Raw genomic sequence first — 20,581 nt, forward strand, 5'->3', positions numbered from 1 at the left:
ATATGTCATTATATTAATTTTCCTTCATTCCTATACTAGTTTAGATGTTTTTTTTTCTAAATGCATTCATATTTATATACAACCAAAAGTATGAGGGAAGGGGGTCTTTTGCCTATATCTGCAAAGCTCCTAGGCTAAACACATCTGCAGGAAAAGTAAAGTATTGTCTGTCATCATACTGTATATTCTGAAGTGTGCAATTACAATTTCCTGCTTTTTGTAACCAAAGTTATTAATGCAAGACATTGCGGTTAAGATTGAAGGCCTTATTTTTAGCACAATGTAGTTGCTTATTGTTCCTTCTTACAGAATTATTCTGTAAACATCACATAAATATCTAGTTCAAAGAGGAAAATATATAATTTAGCTTTGCTTATTCAGCACATTATAAGTGACTGTAATGTACTGAATACTGTGAAAATTGTTACTTATTGTTACAGGATTTTTAGTATAAATGCATGGCAGCTTTGAATCATAAAAGAACACTGCCCAAATTTGTCCTGCTTTTTAACGGTTGATCCAAACATATATTAAATAATGGTGTGTGTGATTATCATAATTATCTTAGTTATAAAGGATGTGTCACAATGCAAAATGTGGAAAAAGGGCTGCATTTAATCTCACAACCGATGGCAACAATACATACAGCCACTTCAAGAGAATAATAACATTTGCATTTATTTCATTCCTACACAGACGGGAGGCAGATTTATCCAAGGTCAAATATGGCCCCATTAAAACTTTTCAGGTCTTAACAATCATTTTTAGTTTATGCCCAAAACTCTTGCAAGGCTGTTCCAAATCAGTAATTTTAAAGACTTTTCCTTAACCTCTGATGAATCTCCCCATACTGTTGCTGAACATGTTATAGATAATTGGATTTGTTGAACTAATGTTGACATATTGAACTTTTCTATATCTGTGAAGGAGAGGGCTTTCTGTCCTCTGCTTTTGATACTGTCGACCATTCTATCCTTATGCAAATTCTCTATTCTCTGGGTATCAAGCTGCATCCTGGTTCTCTTCCTACCTTTCTTACCGCTCCTTCTCTGTTGCTCTTGCTAACAAATCCTCTACCCCAGTTCAACTTAGTGTAGGAGTGCTGGGGCTCTGTGCTTGGTCCTTTGCTGTACTCCCTGTACACTCTCTCTTTAGGAGACCTTATTTCTTCTTTTGGCCTTAAATATCACTTATATGCAGATAACATCCAGATATATTTAGACACCCCTGCACTAACCACTGATGTTCAAACCCAGATTGCTAACTGCCTCCTGGCTATCTCCCCGTGGATGAACCAACGCCAGCTCAAACTTAACCTAGCTAAAACAGAGCTCATGGTCTCCCCGCCCAAACCTAGCCCTTCTCCTCCTTTCACCATTACTATTGACGGCATGTCCATTAACCCTGTTAATTCAGCATGCTGCTTTGGGGTCATCTTTGACCAGTCCCTCTCCTTCTCTAACCATATTAATAACACTGCCAAAATCTGCCGCTTTTTCCTCCACAATATTGCCAAGATAAGCCCCTTTCTTTCTCAAGTAACAGCTAAAACACTAGTCCATGCCTTTATATATTCCCGCGTAGATTACTGCAATCTCCTACTAACCGGCCACCTGACTGCCACCTCCCACCTGTGTATTTATACTTATTTATTGTATTTATTATAACACTTGTACTCCCTTTGTGTAATTTTGTCTGTTGTAAGATTGTACAGCGCTGCGTACCCTTGTGGCGCTTTATAAATAAAGTTATACATGCATACATACATACATACATACATACATGTAATGCATAAATGCTTACAGAACTAAGGCTAACACTGACCGTATTTTCTTTTTAAACAGATTTCAGGTTAGCACCTATTTAAAAGGTAATAACTAAATACAAATCATTATCTTAAAAGTTTTTGATGCAATATTAAAAAGTATGTTTGTTAATTAGTACGATTACTGCAATTTTATAGGAAGCATGGGACAGAATCTCAGAACTATTCAGGAAACCATGTCCACTACACATGAATACAATAGAACTTATTTTGTCACCATACAAATCTTAACTTGAGTTTTACTGCAGTGTGTCACTTAACATCTCTAGACAGTATAGTAAATCTTATGGAGTTTGCTGTAGGCAGTACTGTATGTGTCAGAGACAGCTATGAAAATATTTTTTCTAGCTTTCTTTATATGAATTTACTTAAGTAATTCTAACAGTAATTCTGCAGGTGTATAAAAAATAGAAGTATTTAGTAAAAGAAAGCTAATAATAAGTGCACATATTTACCAGCACCATGGGTTTTATCTATCTATCTATCAGTCTGTCTATCTATCTATCTATCTATCTATCTATCTATCTATCTAACCTGGATGGCTCAAATAAAAAAACAGTCTTGGTATATCCTAATGAAGAGAAATGCATGTGAAACAGTAGCTAGAATGAACAGAGAGACAGAGCTGTTCTAATGAAGGCACATTTGTGCTCAGCATGCAATGACCACACTATACAAAATGCACAATAAACAAAGGGATATGTATGCAGTGAAGATATCATAGCAAGAAAAGCCAAGGAAGCATGACAATGGGATATGGCACTTAAATAACATATTATTGTACTGTGAAGTCAGAACAGTACTGGAAAAAGCTTTGAGTGCACCCACCGCATAAATGTTGATCAGAAAGTGAAGAGAAATAAATAAATGTGCAATTCACCACTCTTCACCATTCTAGGGAAATGTTCTGTTGTTTACACAATCAGAAGAGCAAAGGGCCAGAGGATGCTGAAAATGGATTTGAGGGGTATATCTTTCATAGCTATCTGATTGTCTTTACCCTTTGTTGTTCCTCACTACAAATTTACCTCACCTCCACATGGATTCCTTTGTGGTGCATTGCAGAATCATGTGCTGTGTGCCACCCCCATCCCAGCAAATACACAAATGGTTCTGTAGGAATTCATAGAGCTAAAAATTAAAGTCCACCAATATACAGGTCAAACCTTCACTTTTCACTGTCTGATACATATTAATTTACCTTACAAAGAAGACGAAATACAAATCCTGTAAAAATGGCTAAATAAAATAAAATCAACTAATTCCCACTTGCTACGTCAGCCAAAGATATTTACAGAGCAGGGTTTATTAGACATAAGTCATTCATTGTTCTGTTTCTCTCCATTTAACAATTATAATAAAAGCAGGGTTTTAAAGCATGTCTTTATTTTCTTCCTGAAATCCTATTAAGGCTTTGGATTAACTTTGGCAAAACATAAACACATACATAAATAAATAAATAGTAAAGAAATAAATTAATAAATAAAAACATAAATTGCAATAAATATATCTAACATACAATGGGTACTTGAGCAATATTCAGGAAAAACATTCCAGTATACCTTGCACAGACACTTATTTGGATTATGTTTAATGTGCTACAGTTTCATCAGTAAAGTGTGATCCATTTGTACCTATAGTAACTGCCGTTTCTCACTAAGACACAACCATGACTGTGTTTTTAGGTGCTGTTAATTTTTGTGTTTCTGACCCAACATGCATTATGTAGACGATGTTCCACAAAGATGCATATTTCTGCAGAAAGAATACAATGTTAATATGATTTGACAAAAAAGGTTTATGCTTTTTTCCTGTGGCAAAAAATGTTCTTTAGCAGAAGTGTAATTCGCTGTCATGCTTTAAAGACGAAAAAAAAAAACCTCTGTAACATTTGCTTTTAGCCATTTTACTGTAAATACACTTTCTGAAATCTGACGATTTTAATTGTGCTTGCACTTCTTTAAGAAATGAAATTTCCAAAGCTTGTTTGTACCGACAGAAAAAATAGAATATAATATGGCCGATGTTTATGACTGAAAAGGTTACATATTTATGTGGGGAAAACTTCGATTTGATGCAGATGATAGGCATGGAAGGAGAAATATAGACACGGTAATAAAGACAGAATCAACGTGTGACTTGAGGGAAATGTTTTCTTTTCATATCAAGAATGATTAGATAAATTAAACCAGTGTCAGAAGCATATAATTTTAGAATACATATCTCACGGTCACAGGTTTCTAGTTATTAAAGCAACTGATGGCATTGCAATGTAGTATTCGCAGTAAACAAGAATGATTATAAAATGGCTTACTAATTTCCGTTGCAATGACGGTAAGATTATGCCACTGGGATATTTCACGGTCCAGAGGTTTTGCAGTATAAATTGATCCATTTCCTGAGTATATATGAAAAATTCTGTCAAGGTCAGTGTGGCGATCGAGAGAGAACCTAAGATGAAAACAGAGGTAAAAATATTACACATATATAAATAATAAAGAGAATAATTGCCTGATTTATAAAACTCCCTTTCAAGTGTAAATAACACTTGACATCAGACTATTGATTCAGAGGTATGCTTGATATTTTGTTACTTTGTATATCTATTTTTTCTACTTACTCACAGCCAATTAGGGGCATATTTACTACCATTTAAATGTCTGTTATGGGCTAACTAATAGTAGAAAAGTAGTTCTTTAACTTTTTTGCCTTTGTGTGTGGGATGAAAAAAATTACCTTAGAGAAGAACTAAACCTATCCATCCACAGACCTGCTCCAATCCCCTACACTGTCCCCCCTCCAAGCTCCCTCTGGCAACAGCTACATTTATAAGTGTCACCGTGTGCTGACCTGCCATAAATCTGTAGTGTTGCACAGCTAAATTCAAGGGTGCCATCTCCCCCTGCCTTCTGATCCTCTTCTGTTAGACCACAACATGGATCTTGCACAAGGATGCACAGCTGAATCTAGCTCCTGAATCAGCTTTGACTGTGCATGCTCCAGCAAGATCTGTATTGGGGAACTGATAGGAGAGGTTGAAAGTCACTTTAAGGTGGAGCCTTTGAACTCATTTACACAGAGCTTAAGATTTATGGCAGGTCAGAACACAGGGGAACTTTTGAGGAGAATATATTCTGCGGGAGAGGGAGCTTGGAAGGGGAACAGTGGAGGTGGGTAAAGGGAGGTTAAAAATGGTCTAGGGTTAAGTTCTCCTTAAACACTATGCAACTTATTGATGGTGCTAGTGGATTTGTTCTGCTGATAAATACTGACCGCTTGGCAGGAGAGAGGTCTTCTAGTTACGTTGTGCTTGGGTTTACAGCTGCAAGGCCACAATGTGAGGTTTAACAAATTAATTCAAATTGGATTATATAATAAAATACACTTTTACTAATGTTCATCTTTGGTTTTCACAAATTGTATTTTTAAGCTTTAAAAATTGTGGATTATACTAAGTACTCTAAACCACGAAAAATACTAATTCAAAACTGTCTTCTAAAAGCTGGTGAGGTCATGTAGAAGTCTATGAGAGCTGTCCTAAGCAGATTGTAACAATCTTTAATTTGTGGTTTTAGAGGTTTTCATAATTTTTTTTAGTTTGTAAGTGCAAGAAAATTCTTTCAAAAATGTTTAGTATTTTTTGGTTTTCATATTCTTATTTGTATTTTCTCATTCAGATCTTTTAATGAATATGTCAACATTTATGCTTTTTTTAATTTGTGAACATTACACAAATTCGTAAAGAATTCAGTAACCCACAGCAACCAATCAGCAGGTAACATGCATTGGTTGCAAACAGGCAAACGATGTGCCTTTTATTACATATGGAAAAAGAAGAGTTATGGCATATGATAACTTGAAGTCACTGTAGACAATTATATTGAATGGATGTTTACTCAGAAAGGAATGGAGAGGCAATGTCATCACACTTTACCTGCCACTGTAAAACATTAAACATTAAAGTGTACCTGGGTTAAATGCCTTATTGCATGGGCTTTTTTTCCTAAATGAGCTCTGTATTGTCAGTTATTGCTGATTTCACAAGCTCCTGACTTTTTGCTAACTGCTAACAATCCAGTTTAATTCTATTCTTGAATTTTGCCTGTAAATTGACTAGTTGACTGTTGAACTCTTCACCATGTACATGTAGGTTTTTACACTGGTTTTTACACTGCTGCAATCTAACAAGTAATGGATATGTTGTAATTTAAAAACCCCATGGATAAACAATAGCTTGAAAATAAAAGTGTTTAGACCTAATTTGACATTATTTTATAGGAAAGAACTTTGTACAGGATGGGATAACATGCAAATAATAAAGTATATGGAATTGCTGATTGCATAATACACATAGTCCATAAATCTACTAGTAGATATAAGAATATCCAGGCTGGTGTCTCTAAATAAATTGTCCATTTACCTAGATTCGCTTTTTATAATTCTATATTACAGGTAATTTTTGCTTTGGAGAACAAAAACAATAACTGGCAATTGCGCAGACAATAAAACACTCAGAGAAATGATTAGAAAAGAGAATGCTGAGTGTTACATTTTTTCCAATGCAGCAGATTAATTATAGAAGGCAACAAAATGTAACACATGATATATACCTGACAGGACTAGAGATGGCATCTGGATCTCTTGCCATCACAGTACCTATAATTGTTCCCAATTCAATATCCTCATGGACTTTAAACATATAACTTGGTCGACTAAACACTGGAGGCTCATCCACATCTTCCACAGAAATTTTTACAGTGCAGGTATCTTTAAAAGGTCCAAGATAATAGAAATGTGGGTCTACGTGAGTGTTCATAGCTTCCACTTTCAAAGTGTACAACCTTTTGCTTTCATAGTCCAATCTCTGTTTTAAAAAGAATTACAGAATATCAATTAAGAATAAGAAGATTAGCATTATTAGAGTAATAAACATATTAATATAAGCATACTCATTACAACTTTATGGATGATGACAATAATAATAATAATAATAATAATAATAATAATAATAATAATAAAAGAACCTAAGCAATATTCTGGCTATTCATTATTTTACTCTCTTGAAACGACTGTCAGTTTGTTGGTGCTTATTTCCTTTATGACCATGAACAAGCAAATGTAAAACTTTTGCTTCCTCCTTTTGTCTTTTTGTCAGGACCTGCCTGTACCAGAACTCTGGACTATGTTAGGCAGGTTCTGCATTACCTCACTGAGCCACTGGAGACCTTGGGCATCCAGCCCGGAACATTCTGTTAACCCCTCTTCTTTGCTTCTGTGTTTATGTTCTCCTTCTCCTCCCTTAATTAGCCCAGGTGGTTCCAATCAGTCAATTAACGGGCTTTATAAGCCTGTCACAAGCAACCCCTGGTTGCTTGATCATTGAGCCTTTACGTTCCAGCGACCTTACCTGCTTGTTCCAGTCCCTGTTCCTACCCGACTCCTGCCCGCATACCTGCCTGATTCCGTTACCTTACCCTGTTCTACGACTCCTGTTCCTGACCTCTGTTTGATCTCCCGGTTTTGACCTCGGCCTGATTATTGGACTCTCCCTGCCTTCAGCCTGCCCCTGACCACTGCCTGTTATTCCGGACCCTCCTTGTTTGCTGCCAGTCCTGACCCTCTGCCTGTTTTACGGATTTGTTTTGTCTTCTGCCTGCCTCTTACCACTGGCCTGTTGTAAGGACTTTCATATTTTTTATTACTCCATTTTCATTAATAAATCATGTTTCAGCAACATAACTTGTTTCCTGGCTATCCACAAGCGCAGTACCCCCTGTACCCATATTACACGGCATATAAGCTCCTACCTGCCAGCCACCCACCTGTGGCTGCGCCTGACAGAATGATCAAGCCACATAACAAGGAGCCTGCTGGTAACAACTCTGCGGTTCAAAGTAATGCTGAACTACAACAATCTGCCGAATGGCTTTCTTCCATTAAGAGGTATGAGGGGGAGAAAGACTCATTCGATTATTTGCTTGATTTATGTAAAAGGTTTTCCACAGTTCCATTTTTCAAAGAAGCTCCTGACAATATGAAGAGCAAGTTAATAATTCTTTTCCTTTTGGGCGGTGAGGCCGCAGAGTGGGCTGAAACCTGTATTGATGAAGACACACATTTTTTAGAAGACCCCTGTTCTTTTCTTTCATTTTTAAAGGCAACATTTACAGGAGATCTATGGCCAGTTTCAGGTATATTTTCCTCCACCTCAGATCTTTCTGCTGTAAGGCCCAAAACTTTCCAGCTCACTCCTCCGGTTCCAAGGTACTCACCCAGGCCCAAAGACTGCACACCTGCTTCAACTTCTTTCAGTGAGTTTTCTGAGGTAGAAGAGTTTTCTGAGGAAGAGGTTAGTGAAGATTCACTTGATGAGGAAGATTGGCAAGATATTTTTGACGACAAAGAATGGGAAGATTTGGACTCCGATGAGGAAGAAATACCTACGGCATTTACCACTAGGTTTAAAGGCCGTTCTATCCCCAAGAACTCTCCTATTCCTCTGTCTGTTTCTATTCCTGCTGTATCAGTCCCTCAAGATCTCAGGCCTGAACCTCAATTTGTTTGTTTTTCAAATATAACCAAGGCACCTCTGCCGCCTCCAGCCTCTGTGCCAGTGCTTCAATCACCTGCTCCAGCCTCTGTGCCAGTGCTTCAATCACCTGCTCCAGCCTCTGTGCCAGTGCTTCAGTCTCCTGCTCCAGCGCTTCAGTCTCCTGCTCCAGCCTCTGTGCCAGTGCTTCAGTCTCCTGCTCCAGCCTCTGTGCAAGTGCTTCAGTCTTCTGTTCCAGCACCTGTGCCAGTGCCTCAATCTCCTGCTCCAGCTTCTGTGCCTGAACTGCAACCCTCGGCTCCTGTGCCTGAACTGCAAGCCTCGGCTCCTGTGCCTGAACTGCAAGCCTCGGCTCCTGTGCCTGAACTGCAAGCCTCGGCTCTTGCCTCAGTGCCAGCGGTCGTGCCTGCTCCTGCCTCAGTGCCAGCGGTCGTGCCTGCTCCTGCCTTGGTGCCAATACTTCTGCCACCAGCCTCTGAGGACAAAACTGCTTCAGGACCTGCCTTCCCTGCTACTGGATCTGGTAGTTCTGGTGTCCCAGACTCTGCCAGTTCTGTTGCAGTGTTTGGTGGTCTTGTTGTTTCCCTGGGCATCTCTCTTCCACCTGTAGTGGGTGTTTTGCCTGGCGATGACTCCACTGTGGCTCCTGACCCTGGCGACGACTCCGCTGTGGCTCCTGACCCTGGCGACGACTCCGCTGTGGCTCCTGACCCTGGCGATGACTCCGCTGTGGCTCCTGACCCTGGCGATGACTCCGCTGTGGCTCCTGACCCTGGCGACGACTCCGCTGTGGCTCCTGACCCTGGCATTTCATCCACTCTGGCTCCTGACTCTGGTGACACTTCTATTCTGGCTTCCAGCTCTGGCAACTTGTTGCTCTGGCTCCCAACCCTAGGCACTCCTATGTTCTGGCTCCAGTCCCTGGCGTTTCCTTTGCTGTGGTTCCTGGACTTGGTTACTCTCCTGTTCTGGCCGCTGTTTCTGATGAACCACCTATTCTGGCATTCACCTTGTTTGGGACTTTTTCTAAGAAGTTTTTTCTTTTGGTTTAATTTATGTTTTTCTGCGATTTTCCAAAGTAGTTTTGGGCCAGTATTTTCTATTTTTGCAGGTTTTCTGTTTTTGGGTTCTGTGGACATTTGGACTGAAAGCCTTAAAAACATTTTTGTAAAGAAGATGTTTGAAAGATGTCCACCCGATCCTGGGATCGCCCGGAGGTCGATCCTCAAGGGGGGGGTAATGTCAGGACCTGCCTGTACCAGAACTCTGGACTCTATGTTAGGCAGGTTCTGCATTACCTCACTGAGCCACTGGAGACCTTGGGCATCCAGCCCGGAACATTCTGTTAACCCCTCTTCTTTGCTTCTGTGTTTATGTTCTCCTTCTCCTCCCTTAATTAGCCCAGGTGGTTCCAATCAGTCAATTAACGGGCTTTATAAGCCTGTCACAAGCAACCCCTGGTTGCTTGATCATTGAGCCTTTACGTTCCAGCGACCTTACCTGCTTGTTCCAGTCCCTGTTCCTACCTGACTCCTGCCCGCATACCTGCCTGATTCCGTTACCTTACCCTGTTCTACGACTCCTGTTCCTGACCTCTGTTTGATCTCCCGGTTTTGACCTCGGCCTGATTATTGGACTCTCCCTGCCTTCAGCCTGCCCCTGACCACTGCCTGTTATTCTGGACCCTCCTTGTTTGCTGCCAGTCCTGACCCTCTGCCTGTTTTACGGATTTGTTTTGTCTTCTGCCTGCCTCTTACCACTGGCCTGTTGTAAGGACTTTCATATTTTTTATTACTCCATTTTCATTAATAAATCATGTTTCAGCAACATAACTTGTTTCCTGGCTATCCACAAGCGCAGTACCCCCTGTACCCATATTACACGGCATATAAGCTCCTACCTGCCAGCCACCCACCTGTGGCTGCGCCTGACACTTTTCTTTACAGAAAAATACACTTTTTATGGATAACTGGGGAGCACACTAGCCACCATGTAAACTATAAGTGATAGATGTGGGTAAATATGATTTTATACAAATTTTTGTTTGTAGAGCATTGCAAAGACTTTTCTCTACATCTGAGCATGGATTTGCCTTTATTCACAGATTCAGGTACCCCATACCCTCAATATCTCCCTTAAGATATCATTCCACCTTATGAAATTTCATTTTCTGATAACCCAATAAATGTATTTATTTAAAATAAAAAAAGCATGAACAGCTTTTTTAAAAGATTTTTATCTTGTTTTTCATCACCGTTTAAAGGTTATATTCATTTTAGTGTGTTGTTGTCTCAGTGTGTCATCTGGAGGTAATTATGAAAAGACAATAGAACTTTTCGTAAAGTTTTAAATTGGAGGGCATGCCTCAATAACCAGTGGCTCTTCCACACTCCCCACCTCAATTTAAAACAATAGTCCCATTGGAAATAAGAAACTTTACTGTCTGAGACTGGTCAATTGAGTGTGATAGAGTTTGTCTTGGCTCTTTCAAATGCAAAAGTAGACCTCTCAGCATTTTTCTATATCAGCATTTTCATGAAAGAGAAACCCTGGTATTTATAAAATTGTGTAAAAAAGCAGCATTAGAAAACAATTTACAATACATTAACTTATAGCCACATTAAAACCATAAAACACCATATAAAATCTTGCCAAGTTATTAATCTGTGTAATGAATTTCAGTGAATATGAACATTAAAATATTGATGTAAGAAGGGTTAGTAGCTTAAAAAATTCACCTAAAAACACACTCAGCTTTCTCCAAATTGTCCTGTTTACATTACTGGGTCATGGCAAGTTGAGTGGTGTAAAATATTTGATGGTCATTTATAGTGATGAGCGAATCTGTCCCACTTCGGCTTCTGCAAAACTGCAGCTCGTCTTTTTTGGACACAATCGCAAATTTTTCACAGCGAAATTTTGCAAACGTTTGTGAAACAATTCGGTAGTAGCAAAATGCGGAACTTTGCTGCGAATCCATGCTTGTCAAAAAAATTTGCTCATCACTAGTCATTTACTACATTAGCCAAGTGTTGAAGAAAAGACTCGCATGTCTAAATACCACCAATATCGGTTTTTAATGGATAATTTCAGGGATCATAATGATTGTGTGCAGATTAACAGATTTAATTGGGAAATACACGTTATTCTATTTCTGTTCTATTCTATATTCGTTATTCTAACAAGATATTGAAACGTCCTTGTCATGAATGTTTTATTATTAGTCTGTAAAGTTTTTTTAAGAAATTATAAGTCAATGAAACCTGATACTTGTGTCAGTTAATCAGAATGTATTCTAAAGTCAGTAGCACCAAGCACTATTGTCTGGCTGAATAATTGCTTTCTAGTGCAAACTGCATGCATGGTGAAATGATTCTGACAATTATTTTCTGTAATGTTTAATCCTAAATTGATAATTTGATAAACTGATGCTTGGTGAAAGTTACTGCTATCACTGTTAGTTATTGCTATCACCAATGCGCTTTAAAAGGCACAAATTTTGCCCGAATGCAGTAACCCATAGCAACCTATAAGATCTTTTCTTTTAAGAGGTGCTACCTGCTGCTTGGTTGCTAAAGGTAACTAGACCTATAAAAAAAAAACTCATACTGCATATAATAAATATTAACTTGAACTAGAAGCAGAAGCTTGTGTCTTATATTTATAGTGCTTATCAAATTCCTGGTATAAAAGATCTTAAAATATAAAGTGGCATTTATATTAACTTTTAACAAAATTAATATATTTCTACCACAAGAGAGGGCCTTTGGTTGGAATAATCTCAAAACTGTTAAAAGTAACATTTCTGTTGAACCAAACCAGATGGACAGTCAGTGATTAGTAGATTAAAGCAATCATAAGGACAGCGTGTTTCCTTTCCTGAAGTAATTTTCAAAAAGCCTTTTGATTCTTAAGGAATGTACAGGATGTTAAACATTTCATAGGCGTTAATGAAAGAGGTGATATGATACAGCGGGCAATTCTATGTTGAACATAGATAAGAAATAATGAATAATTATTAGTAGGGTGGCAGTCTAACATCTTTCTAGAAATACAAAATGACTGCACAATAGGACAGGTAGATATTGTTTAAACAGGAGAATCACAATCTATCAAGGACTAACAGGATGACAGAAATTATGTATACATGCAAAAATTGCTTTCTTTATCTTTGTGTTATATATGGATAGTTGCTATATTTATAGAAACAGTATTTTTCTTCTCAGAACCTCTTGCCCCTACTGCCTGTGGTATAGTGGTGGATTTTTGTCATTGGCACAGACCTCTTAACCTCTCTTTCCTCTGTTCTATTGCAAGTGGAAATTAAAAAGATTGTACCTAGAATATCAGATCTACAGATATTTCATTTATAAGATGTATTGCTTTTTCTTCATTTTTTTCTACATGGCAATTTTGATAAATGTGTGGCCCTGATTGTAGGGCAAACAACTGGAAAAATTTACCCCCATATGTAATAAAAGGCCAATAAGCAGTAACCAATAGCAAACTTAACTAGTAAATGCTTCCTGCTGATTGGCTGTTGTGGGTTACTACTCCTGGGCAAATGTAGTGTCTTTTTTTACATAAACCCCAAAGTGTTGTCTCTTTCAGAAATGCAAAATACATGTATTTTTTTTTTTCTTACATAACAATTATATATCTTATATTAGCTAGAGACATGTTTGTTTCCTATGTCTAATTGAGTGGGTTTTTATTAAACATAAAGATAAAAACGAACAATATACCATTCTGCATGACTCACACAACAAGATACAGAACTATAACTATGCTTGATATAAACCTCTCTTGGTCCTAATATTAAAGACTAATATCAGTTTAATAACATGAAAACATACAGTACATAAGGGCTCATTTAATATCCAAAACAAGGACAGAGCAATTTTGCCATAATGAACCTCCAATTTACAATTCCAACAGAATAGCATTCATGAGATGATGTTGCATCTGACGCAGCTGTGTCCAGTGCATTAAAATGCTCACAAAATGCGTTTGCACATAAATTGGATGCAGTCCCCCTGAAAATCAGTGTTCAGATTTGTCTTTTGAGTTGTGGGAAGAAATGAGTAGTGCCATAAACAAGTAAGTGTAAGGAGTGCCTTTTAACACATTTTTGCCTTTTGATTTTTCTTTCAAGGCAACAAACTTTTGCAACCGCAACTGCGGTTATTAATGTGCCCTATAGTCTTGCTAAGCCAGAATTCTAATATACGGTGGGTTATATAGGCTTTTACTAAACAATTTTATGGTCATTTTAGGATGCCAAAAAAACCCTTATTTTTGGAAGAATCCAAGCCAACAAGCATGTTCATAAGACTGTATACTAAGAGCAAACTTTCTCTAGCAGTAACCCATAGCAATAAATCAAACACAGAGAGATAACATCTTAAGAAAAATGTGGTATTATAGTGCTTCCTCATTATTCTGCCTTGCAACACAAATTTAACCTTGAGTTATACAGAGTGTTTTAAAGAAGGTTATATACAAATTATTTTCTTGCCTTTTTTAAAAAAAAAGGATTTAAACAATAAACCACATACACTTAGCTTTATAAAGATCACTAGCCTTGCAATGGGTCAATACAATTACAATACAGAGGCACAGACAACTAAAAATGAAACAAACCTTTTTCAGAACTATGTATTCCATTACCCGGTTAAATGTATGTATTTATATACAGCCACACAATTAATATATTAAATGCCACTCACAGAGCTTCAGAAGGATACTCTGTTAAACAAATATGAAACTAAGCACTTGTAGTCCATGCATGTGATGCCAGTTGAGCCGTGACATCAGCTGTGGAAAGAGTATGAGAGAACACTAGGGTATATTTATCATGCTGTGTAAAAAGTGGCGTAAAACATCACCGGTGATGTTGCTCATAGCAGCCAATTAGATGCTTTTCTTTGATCTTCAGTCAACTTTTTACACAGCATGATAATCACATGATGATCGCATGATGATCACAGCCACCTGTGGGTCGGCTGTGACTTTACAGTGTGTGAAAATAGGCAGGCTGGGAGAAAAATTGGTAGGTGAGGCAAGGAAATGTGCAGAGCAGAGGCAGGCCTGTGATTGTACGGTTGAGATCAGCAGTGGAGTGTATCAGTGAAAAGAGGGATTTATAGGGTACCACAAATTTACTGCCACGTACATTGTAATGTAAATTTGTAATACTGGCCTGTTCCTAGCTGCCACCGGGTAGGTTGCAACCCTATAGAACACAGTGCTGAAAGAGAAAGAGCTTGAAACTGAGCACAAGTCACCATAATCAGAGCCATGTAGGACTAGTGGCTATTCAGGTCTGAAGTGAATGGAAATCATTGCATATTACTTAAATGATTTTTTAAGTAAATTAATGGGTTTCCACAAATATTTAGGGATATATGATGATAAACAGTATGTTAAATAATGTAATTTATGCTATTTATGTATATTAAGAACCCTGGTAAGTCAAAAAGTAAATTAATTAGGACTGGAATCATTGTAGATGTATGCACACACTGTATGCTATTGACATAGTATTAAGGGATGTAGACAGTGTGGGCAATTCTGGTGCTACTTTTGTATATTTAGCACATGTTTTTTATACATTCCTAAGGAACAGAACAATAATGTACAAAGCCCTTTTGTATGCATTTATAATTTGTACAGAACCTGTTATCTCCTTGTGTTCTGTAAGCAGACCTTGCGACAAGGTTTTACCTTTAATAAAGGTTTTACACTATATGCTAGGAAACATACAGTGGTTACCTGCAATTACTAAATGCTTACTGGGTTACATCTGTACATTTAAAAGTTGCTTAGTGATTGACTGAAGCTGAAAACCCAAGTTTAGAGAAGTGGGTGGAGCCATCAGCAGCCAATCAGATTTTGCCTGTTGATTTTCAATGGGAAAATTCAACCTGCTGCCATTCCTATAGTATTAACACCAGGATCCCCAATATCTTCACTGTTGGTAACCAGGTGACTTTTTAGGTTTGGAAAAAGGGGGTGGGGCCAACAACAGCCAATCACATTTCATCTATTGAAGTTTTTTTATGAGGGACTAAGGTTAAAGGTTAGAAAAAGTTGGTAGAGCAACCAACAGCCAATCAGATTTGACCAATTTAATTTCATTGGTTTATATTTAAACTGTTACCTTTCTCACACTATTTATTCCAGGGTTCCCAAACTTTGCACAGTCAGTCACTGGGTGACTATGTATTCAAGGTTAGGAAAAGTGTGAGAAGTCACCAACAGCCAATCACATTTCTTTAATTGATTACAGTGAGGAAATTTTAAATGCTGCCATTCTCACACGTTTAATGCCAGTGCCCCCAAACTTTTCACAGTTTGTTACTGGGGGACTAAGGTTAAAGTTTATGAGTGGGTGGAGCTGCCAACAGCCAATCTGTTTCCACCCATTAAATTTCATTGCTTTATATTTATACTGATGCTATTATTTAAGTATTAATTCCAGGGTTGTTAAACTTTGCAAAGTTAGTCACTTTGCAGTTAAAAGTAAAAAATAGTGGGCGGAGTTACCAACAGTCAATCACATTTCACCTATTTACTTTCAATAGTGAAATGTAAAATGAGGTCAGCCCCCCAAACCATGCAGAGTTGGTCACTGGAGGACTGCAGTTCAAAAATAGGAAAAGTGGGTTGAGCCACTAACAGCGAATCAGTTTTCATCCATTGAATTTCATTGGTTTAAATTTAAAATGCCGTCATTCTCACACTATTTATGCCAGGGTGCCCAAACTTTGCAGTTTGTCACTGGGTGACTTCAACTCAAGGTAAGAAAGAGGGGGCATGCCCACCAACCACCAATCAGAATTCACCAGTTGACTTGGTTTAAAGTTAAGCTGCTGCTGTTCCAGCTTAAAAAAGTAGGCGGAGCCCCCAACCACCAATTAGATGTCACTCATTGACTTTCAATGGGGAAATTCAGACACTATTTAAACAAGGGTCCCCAAACTTTGTATAGTGGTTTTTACTATATAACTGTGGTCCAAGGTTAGAAAAATTGGGTGGAGCCAACAACAGCCAATCACATTTCATTCAGTGACTTCACATTTTTCAAACTAACATGAAGTTTGTTCTTAAACTTCTCTTTCTAGTTTAAAATCTACTTTCTAAGCCATGCCCATATTATTAATTAAATGTATGCTAACTTTTCTAACTAGTGAAAAGTTTTTATATGAAAAGGACTAATACATCTGATGGATGTTTGATAAAAGATCAAAATAACTGTACATAATGTAGGAACATACAAGGCATGTACTGGGACTGCTTTCTTAATAAGCAAAGTTTTCTGTAGAAAAGAATAATAGCACAGCAAGGGGGATAGCAATTTTTATTTCTAAGCAGTACTTTGGTTGGTGCACAAGACTGAATGGAGCTACAACTAAGAAAAAAATCCTATAATCTTTTGTGGAGATAATAAGGAAATATATTTTCCAAAATAAAAAAAGAAAATTTAGAGTGACAAATATGAGCAGAAATACAGTTTATTATTTAATCAAATATACAGTATCCTTTTAACAAAACAGAGAAAGTTTTTTTTAGAAGCAAAAATAATCCCCTTCTTGTATCTTAGGTAATACTGCTCACACTTGCAGAATGAAGAACCCAGCTGTAACCATTTTCCAACTGTTGAGTGTAAAGCAGTGGTTCAGAGAAGATAATAAGTAGTGGTAACAGATGCTTTTGTTAAAAGCATACTGTATATTTGGTTATTCTGCACATATGTTAAACAATAAACTGTATTTATGCTTATATTTGTCATTCTAAATTTTCTTTTTTAGTTACCCGCAGCAACCTTTTGTTAAGGTTATATGGATACATATATATTAATTAAACTATATAGAGCAATTTTAATACTATGCTATTCTTTCATTGTGTAAGTCAATATTTCTGAACTAGGCTGAATCACAAAATGACATTCTAAATTACATTTTTGTAAAGTTAAGTAAATAGTAATGTTTGAATTAACTATTGATTTAAGATATACTGCCAAAACTTGTAATTAGGGAATAAGTCAAATCTGGTCTCATGATGAGTAGTCCTAAAAGACCACATGTAATCAGGATGTGCTTCAATCTGATTGGTGGAATTATAAGACCACCCTATGTCCTCATTGTGTGAGAACAATTAATATACAGTATAAATAAAGATCTGCCCACCAATCAGGTAGGACAGAACAACTAGGCCTCATGTCTGCATCTGTTCTCTTGCATGCAATACATTTTGCCCTACAGCTGACAATCCTTTGGCTTCATATTCAACGGTTGACCTTAACACTTTGAAAAGACTGCTTGCTGAAAACTGGTTAAGATAGTGACAAAGTACAAGTCTTCTGTAGTTCAATGGGAGTTCGACAAAATATTTACAATTGTCCAGTTAAGGCAAAGTAAATGGGAATCATGCCAATCACCAAGTAATGTCAAGTGACAGATACATATTACTCATATATGCAGCACTGCAGTTTTTTAAACTATGGCAGGACCCAGTCCTTGGTGAATATTTCATAGCTGCCAAGGATCCATCCAGGCCAATAACCAACTGCGACTCTTGTGCCAGTACCCCAAAAATTTGGAAAGACAAATTGTCACAGTATTTATAAAAGTATAATAAGCACTAGAGACTAGAGCTTAATTTAAGTGTGGGCTGAACCTCTGGCAATGTAAACAACCACTACAAAGCCTAGTCACTTAAAAATACCAGGCAGTATAAAAGTGTGCAGAAAGTCCTGACAAACCTGAAAGAAGCCACCATTACTTTGCAGTGGCCACATTATTGGAGAAATATTGTAAGTTTACCAGCATACTTTGGTTTACCCAGCTGTTTCAGATTTTACAGTCAATATTTGTATCTTTCCATAACCACCAGAAAATTCAATAGATGTGGATGATTGTAATGATTCAGGCAGTTGAAACAATTTTCAAACTGTATACAGCTGACTGTAATGAGTTCTTAGTCTGTATTGTACATAAGGCCTGTTTCAGAGCTTTCTGTTACAGTGATCATGGACTTTATGAAGATAAAGACCTAATCATCACTTTTGTTTTTTTACTCAAAACAGAATCCTACAAATTGGTACAACTGCTATGTCCTATTTGCTCAAATTTATTTTCAATATTTGTATCTTTCCATAATCACTACAAAATGTTTTTTTTGCTTTGTTAATACCATATTATCAATAGGCACAATTCTGTGCTTGAGAACTGTAACAAAATATATGAATATATTGAAGAATAATGAAACAATTATGCATCATCTTTTATTTAAAATGGGCATGCATTTGCTGAAAAATCTCTTTAGAATAAAAAAGTTAAGCAAATGTAAGCAGCTAAACTATAACCCAGCTGTTATTAGATAAATGACTATTCATAACTACTTTTCCAACCCCTCTTGCAAAAACAATTAGATTGGTGGTTGAGGACTATTGTTTCTTATCCAGAGATTCTTTCCTTACATAAGAACAACATTTGCTATGCATTTATTGATTTTAAAGATCAAGAAACAGATATGCTCTAGTGGAGATGGAAGTGCATACAGGGTTTTTTTGCTATCCTATCAAACTGTGTAATATGTAACACTTCCCTTGCTAGTTTTTGCATGTTTTGTCTGTTTTGACTGTGTTCTGTGATACCTAGGTGATTTGATGTAATATTGATTATCTATACCTTTAGATAATCCCCCCAACACAAATGTCCCTTAAAATTCCCTTGAAAATTTCATAATATTCCTTTAGGAATTATTCCTTAAATGAGAAGCTCGCCTTTAATTAACTTTAACCCTGTTGTTAATATAATTGATGTAAATAATTTTACAGCTACTTTTCATATTTTATTCATTGATTTGAATAATATTTTCCATTGAGCATGCTATTTGGGAGTTACATTAACAGGCTCAAACTCATTATTCTTGTTATTGCCATCATTTCTAACGGAAGGTGAAGAGAGGGTTTTCATTGGGTTCTGACTAAAGATACTGAAATACTCCTATATGTAATTACATTTTTAGAGGCCTGATGGAAGTGAAACCACTCAGTAGGGTTGGAATACATTTTTGGCAGAGCACCAGAAAAGCATATTCCTAATTTAACAACTACATTTAAGAATCAATCAGATCCAAATAGAGCAACCTGGGAAAAGGTCAAATAATAAATATCCTTCTTTTCATAGAAAAGTTTTTAGAGGTACTGTTGGGGAAAAATCAGATGCAAAAGGATTGTGCACAACTTTCAGCTTGTTATGTTTATAAGTTAGGCATTTTTAGATCTTGCATTTAAATTGGACCAATTACACATATAAATGTGCTGGATTTTACAAGGCAGTCCTGCACTTTACATCTATCATAGGAGACACACAAATCTCTTCCACCACCCAACTCAGTGCTGACATAATGGAAGCTGGCAATCGTTTAACTCTATTCTGCAAAAGAGCTGTGCATTCTGAATTGACCTATGGGACAAAATATGGCCCCTTGTGCATTTTTGCACCCATTACTTCATTTCTTAAATAGTCTTCACACATCGATAAAACATTTAGCGATCAATTCAAAACCAAGAAGGCTCATTATTAAATACATCATTTCAACATGTAAGATGCCAGAGCAAATAATAGTGATGAACATTTAAATATTTAAATATTAATGGTCTATATTTAGCTACATAATGTTCTGCCTGTTCTTTAAAAAAAAATCCACTTCATCTCTAGAAAGCATGATGCAGATAATCCACATAATGCAAAGCAGTGTTTTTTTTACTCCAAAAAATAATAATTCATGGTAAGAGTAATAATACAAAAACAGGATAAAAATAGTTGGTATTTCAAAATAATTGAATTAGATCAATTTTACTGTTACTGCCCATTCAGTTTGCTAGATTAAAATATATTTAAGTTTGCAATATGTTTATTTTTGTAACACATAAGCACTAGTAAAGTTATCTCATAGCAACTGAAGTGCAAATAACACAAGCAATCTATGTTAGTGCTGGCCATTTAGCATGTCTGCAGTATTTCTGTGGCACACTGCTGATCCTTTGAAATTAATTCTGTTAAACTAATTCCCAGTCCAGTTTTAATCAATTGAAGTTTTGACCTGGAAATTCATGTTTTGATCAAATGTGAATTGAAATGTCGATTCAAAAATAAAAATGCATTATGCCAAGAATGTGAAAATAATTTAATTGG

General features: G+C 36.9%; 1 protein-coding gene across 1 annotated transcript in view; it reads right to left on the reverse strand.

Annotated features, from left to right (window-relative positions):
* The window catches only part of cdh10 (cadherin 10, type 2 (T2-cadherin)), a 177,402-nt gene that overhangs the window by 23,193 nt on the left and 133,628 nt on the right, over positions 1 to 20,581 (reverse strand). Inside the window, exons 7-8 of the mRNA XM_002935584.5 lie at positions 6,436 to 6,689; positions 4,140 to 4,276 (exon numbers count right to left, since the gene is read on the reverse strand). Coding sequence (XP_002935630.3) covers positions 4,140 to 4,276; positions 6,436 to 6,689 — 391 coding nt within the window. The remainder of the gene's footprint in view (positions 1 to 4,139; positions 4,277 to 6,435; positions 6,690 to 20,581) is intronic.

Source organism: Xenopus tropicalis, chromosome 6 (assembly GCF_000004195.4).
Source record: "Xenopus tropicalis strain Nigerian chromosome 6, UCB_Xtro_10.0, whole genome shotgun sequence".
Classification (NCBI taxonomy): Eukaryota; Metazoa; Chordata; class Amphibia; order Anura; family Pipidae; genus Xenopus; species Xenopus tropicalis.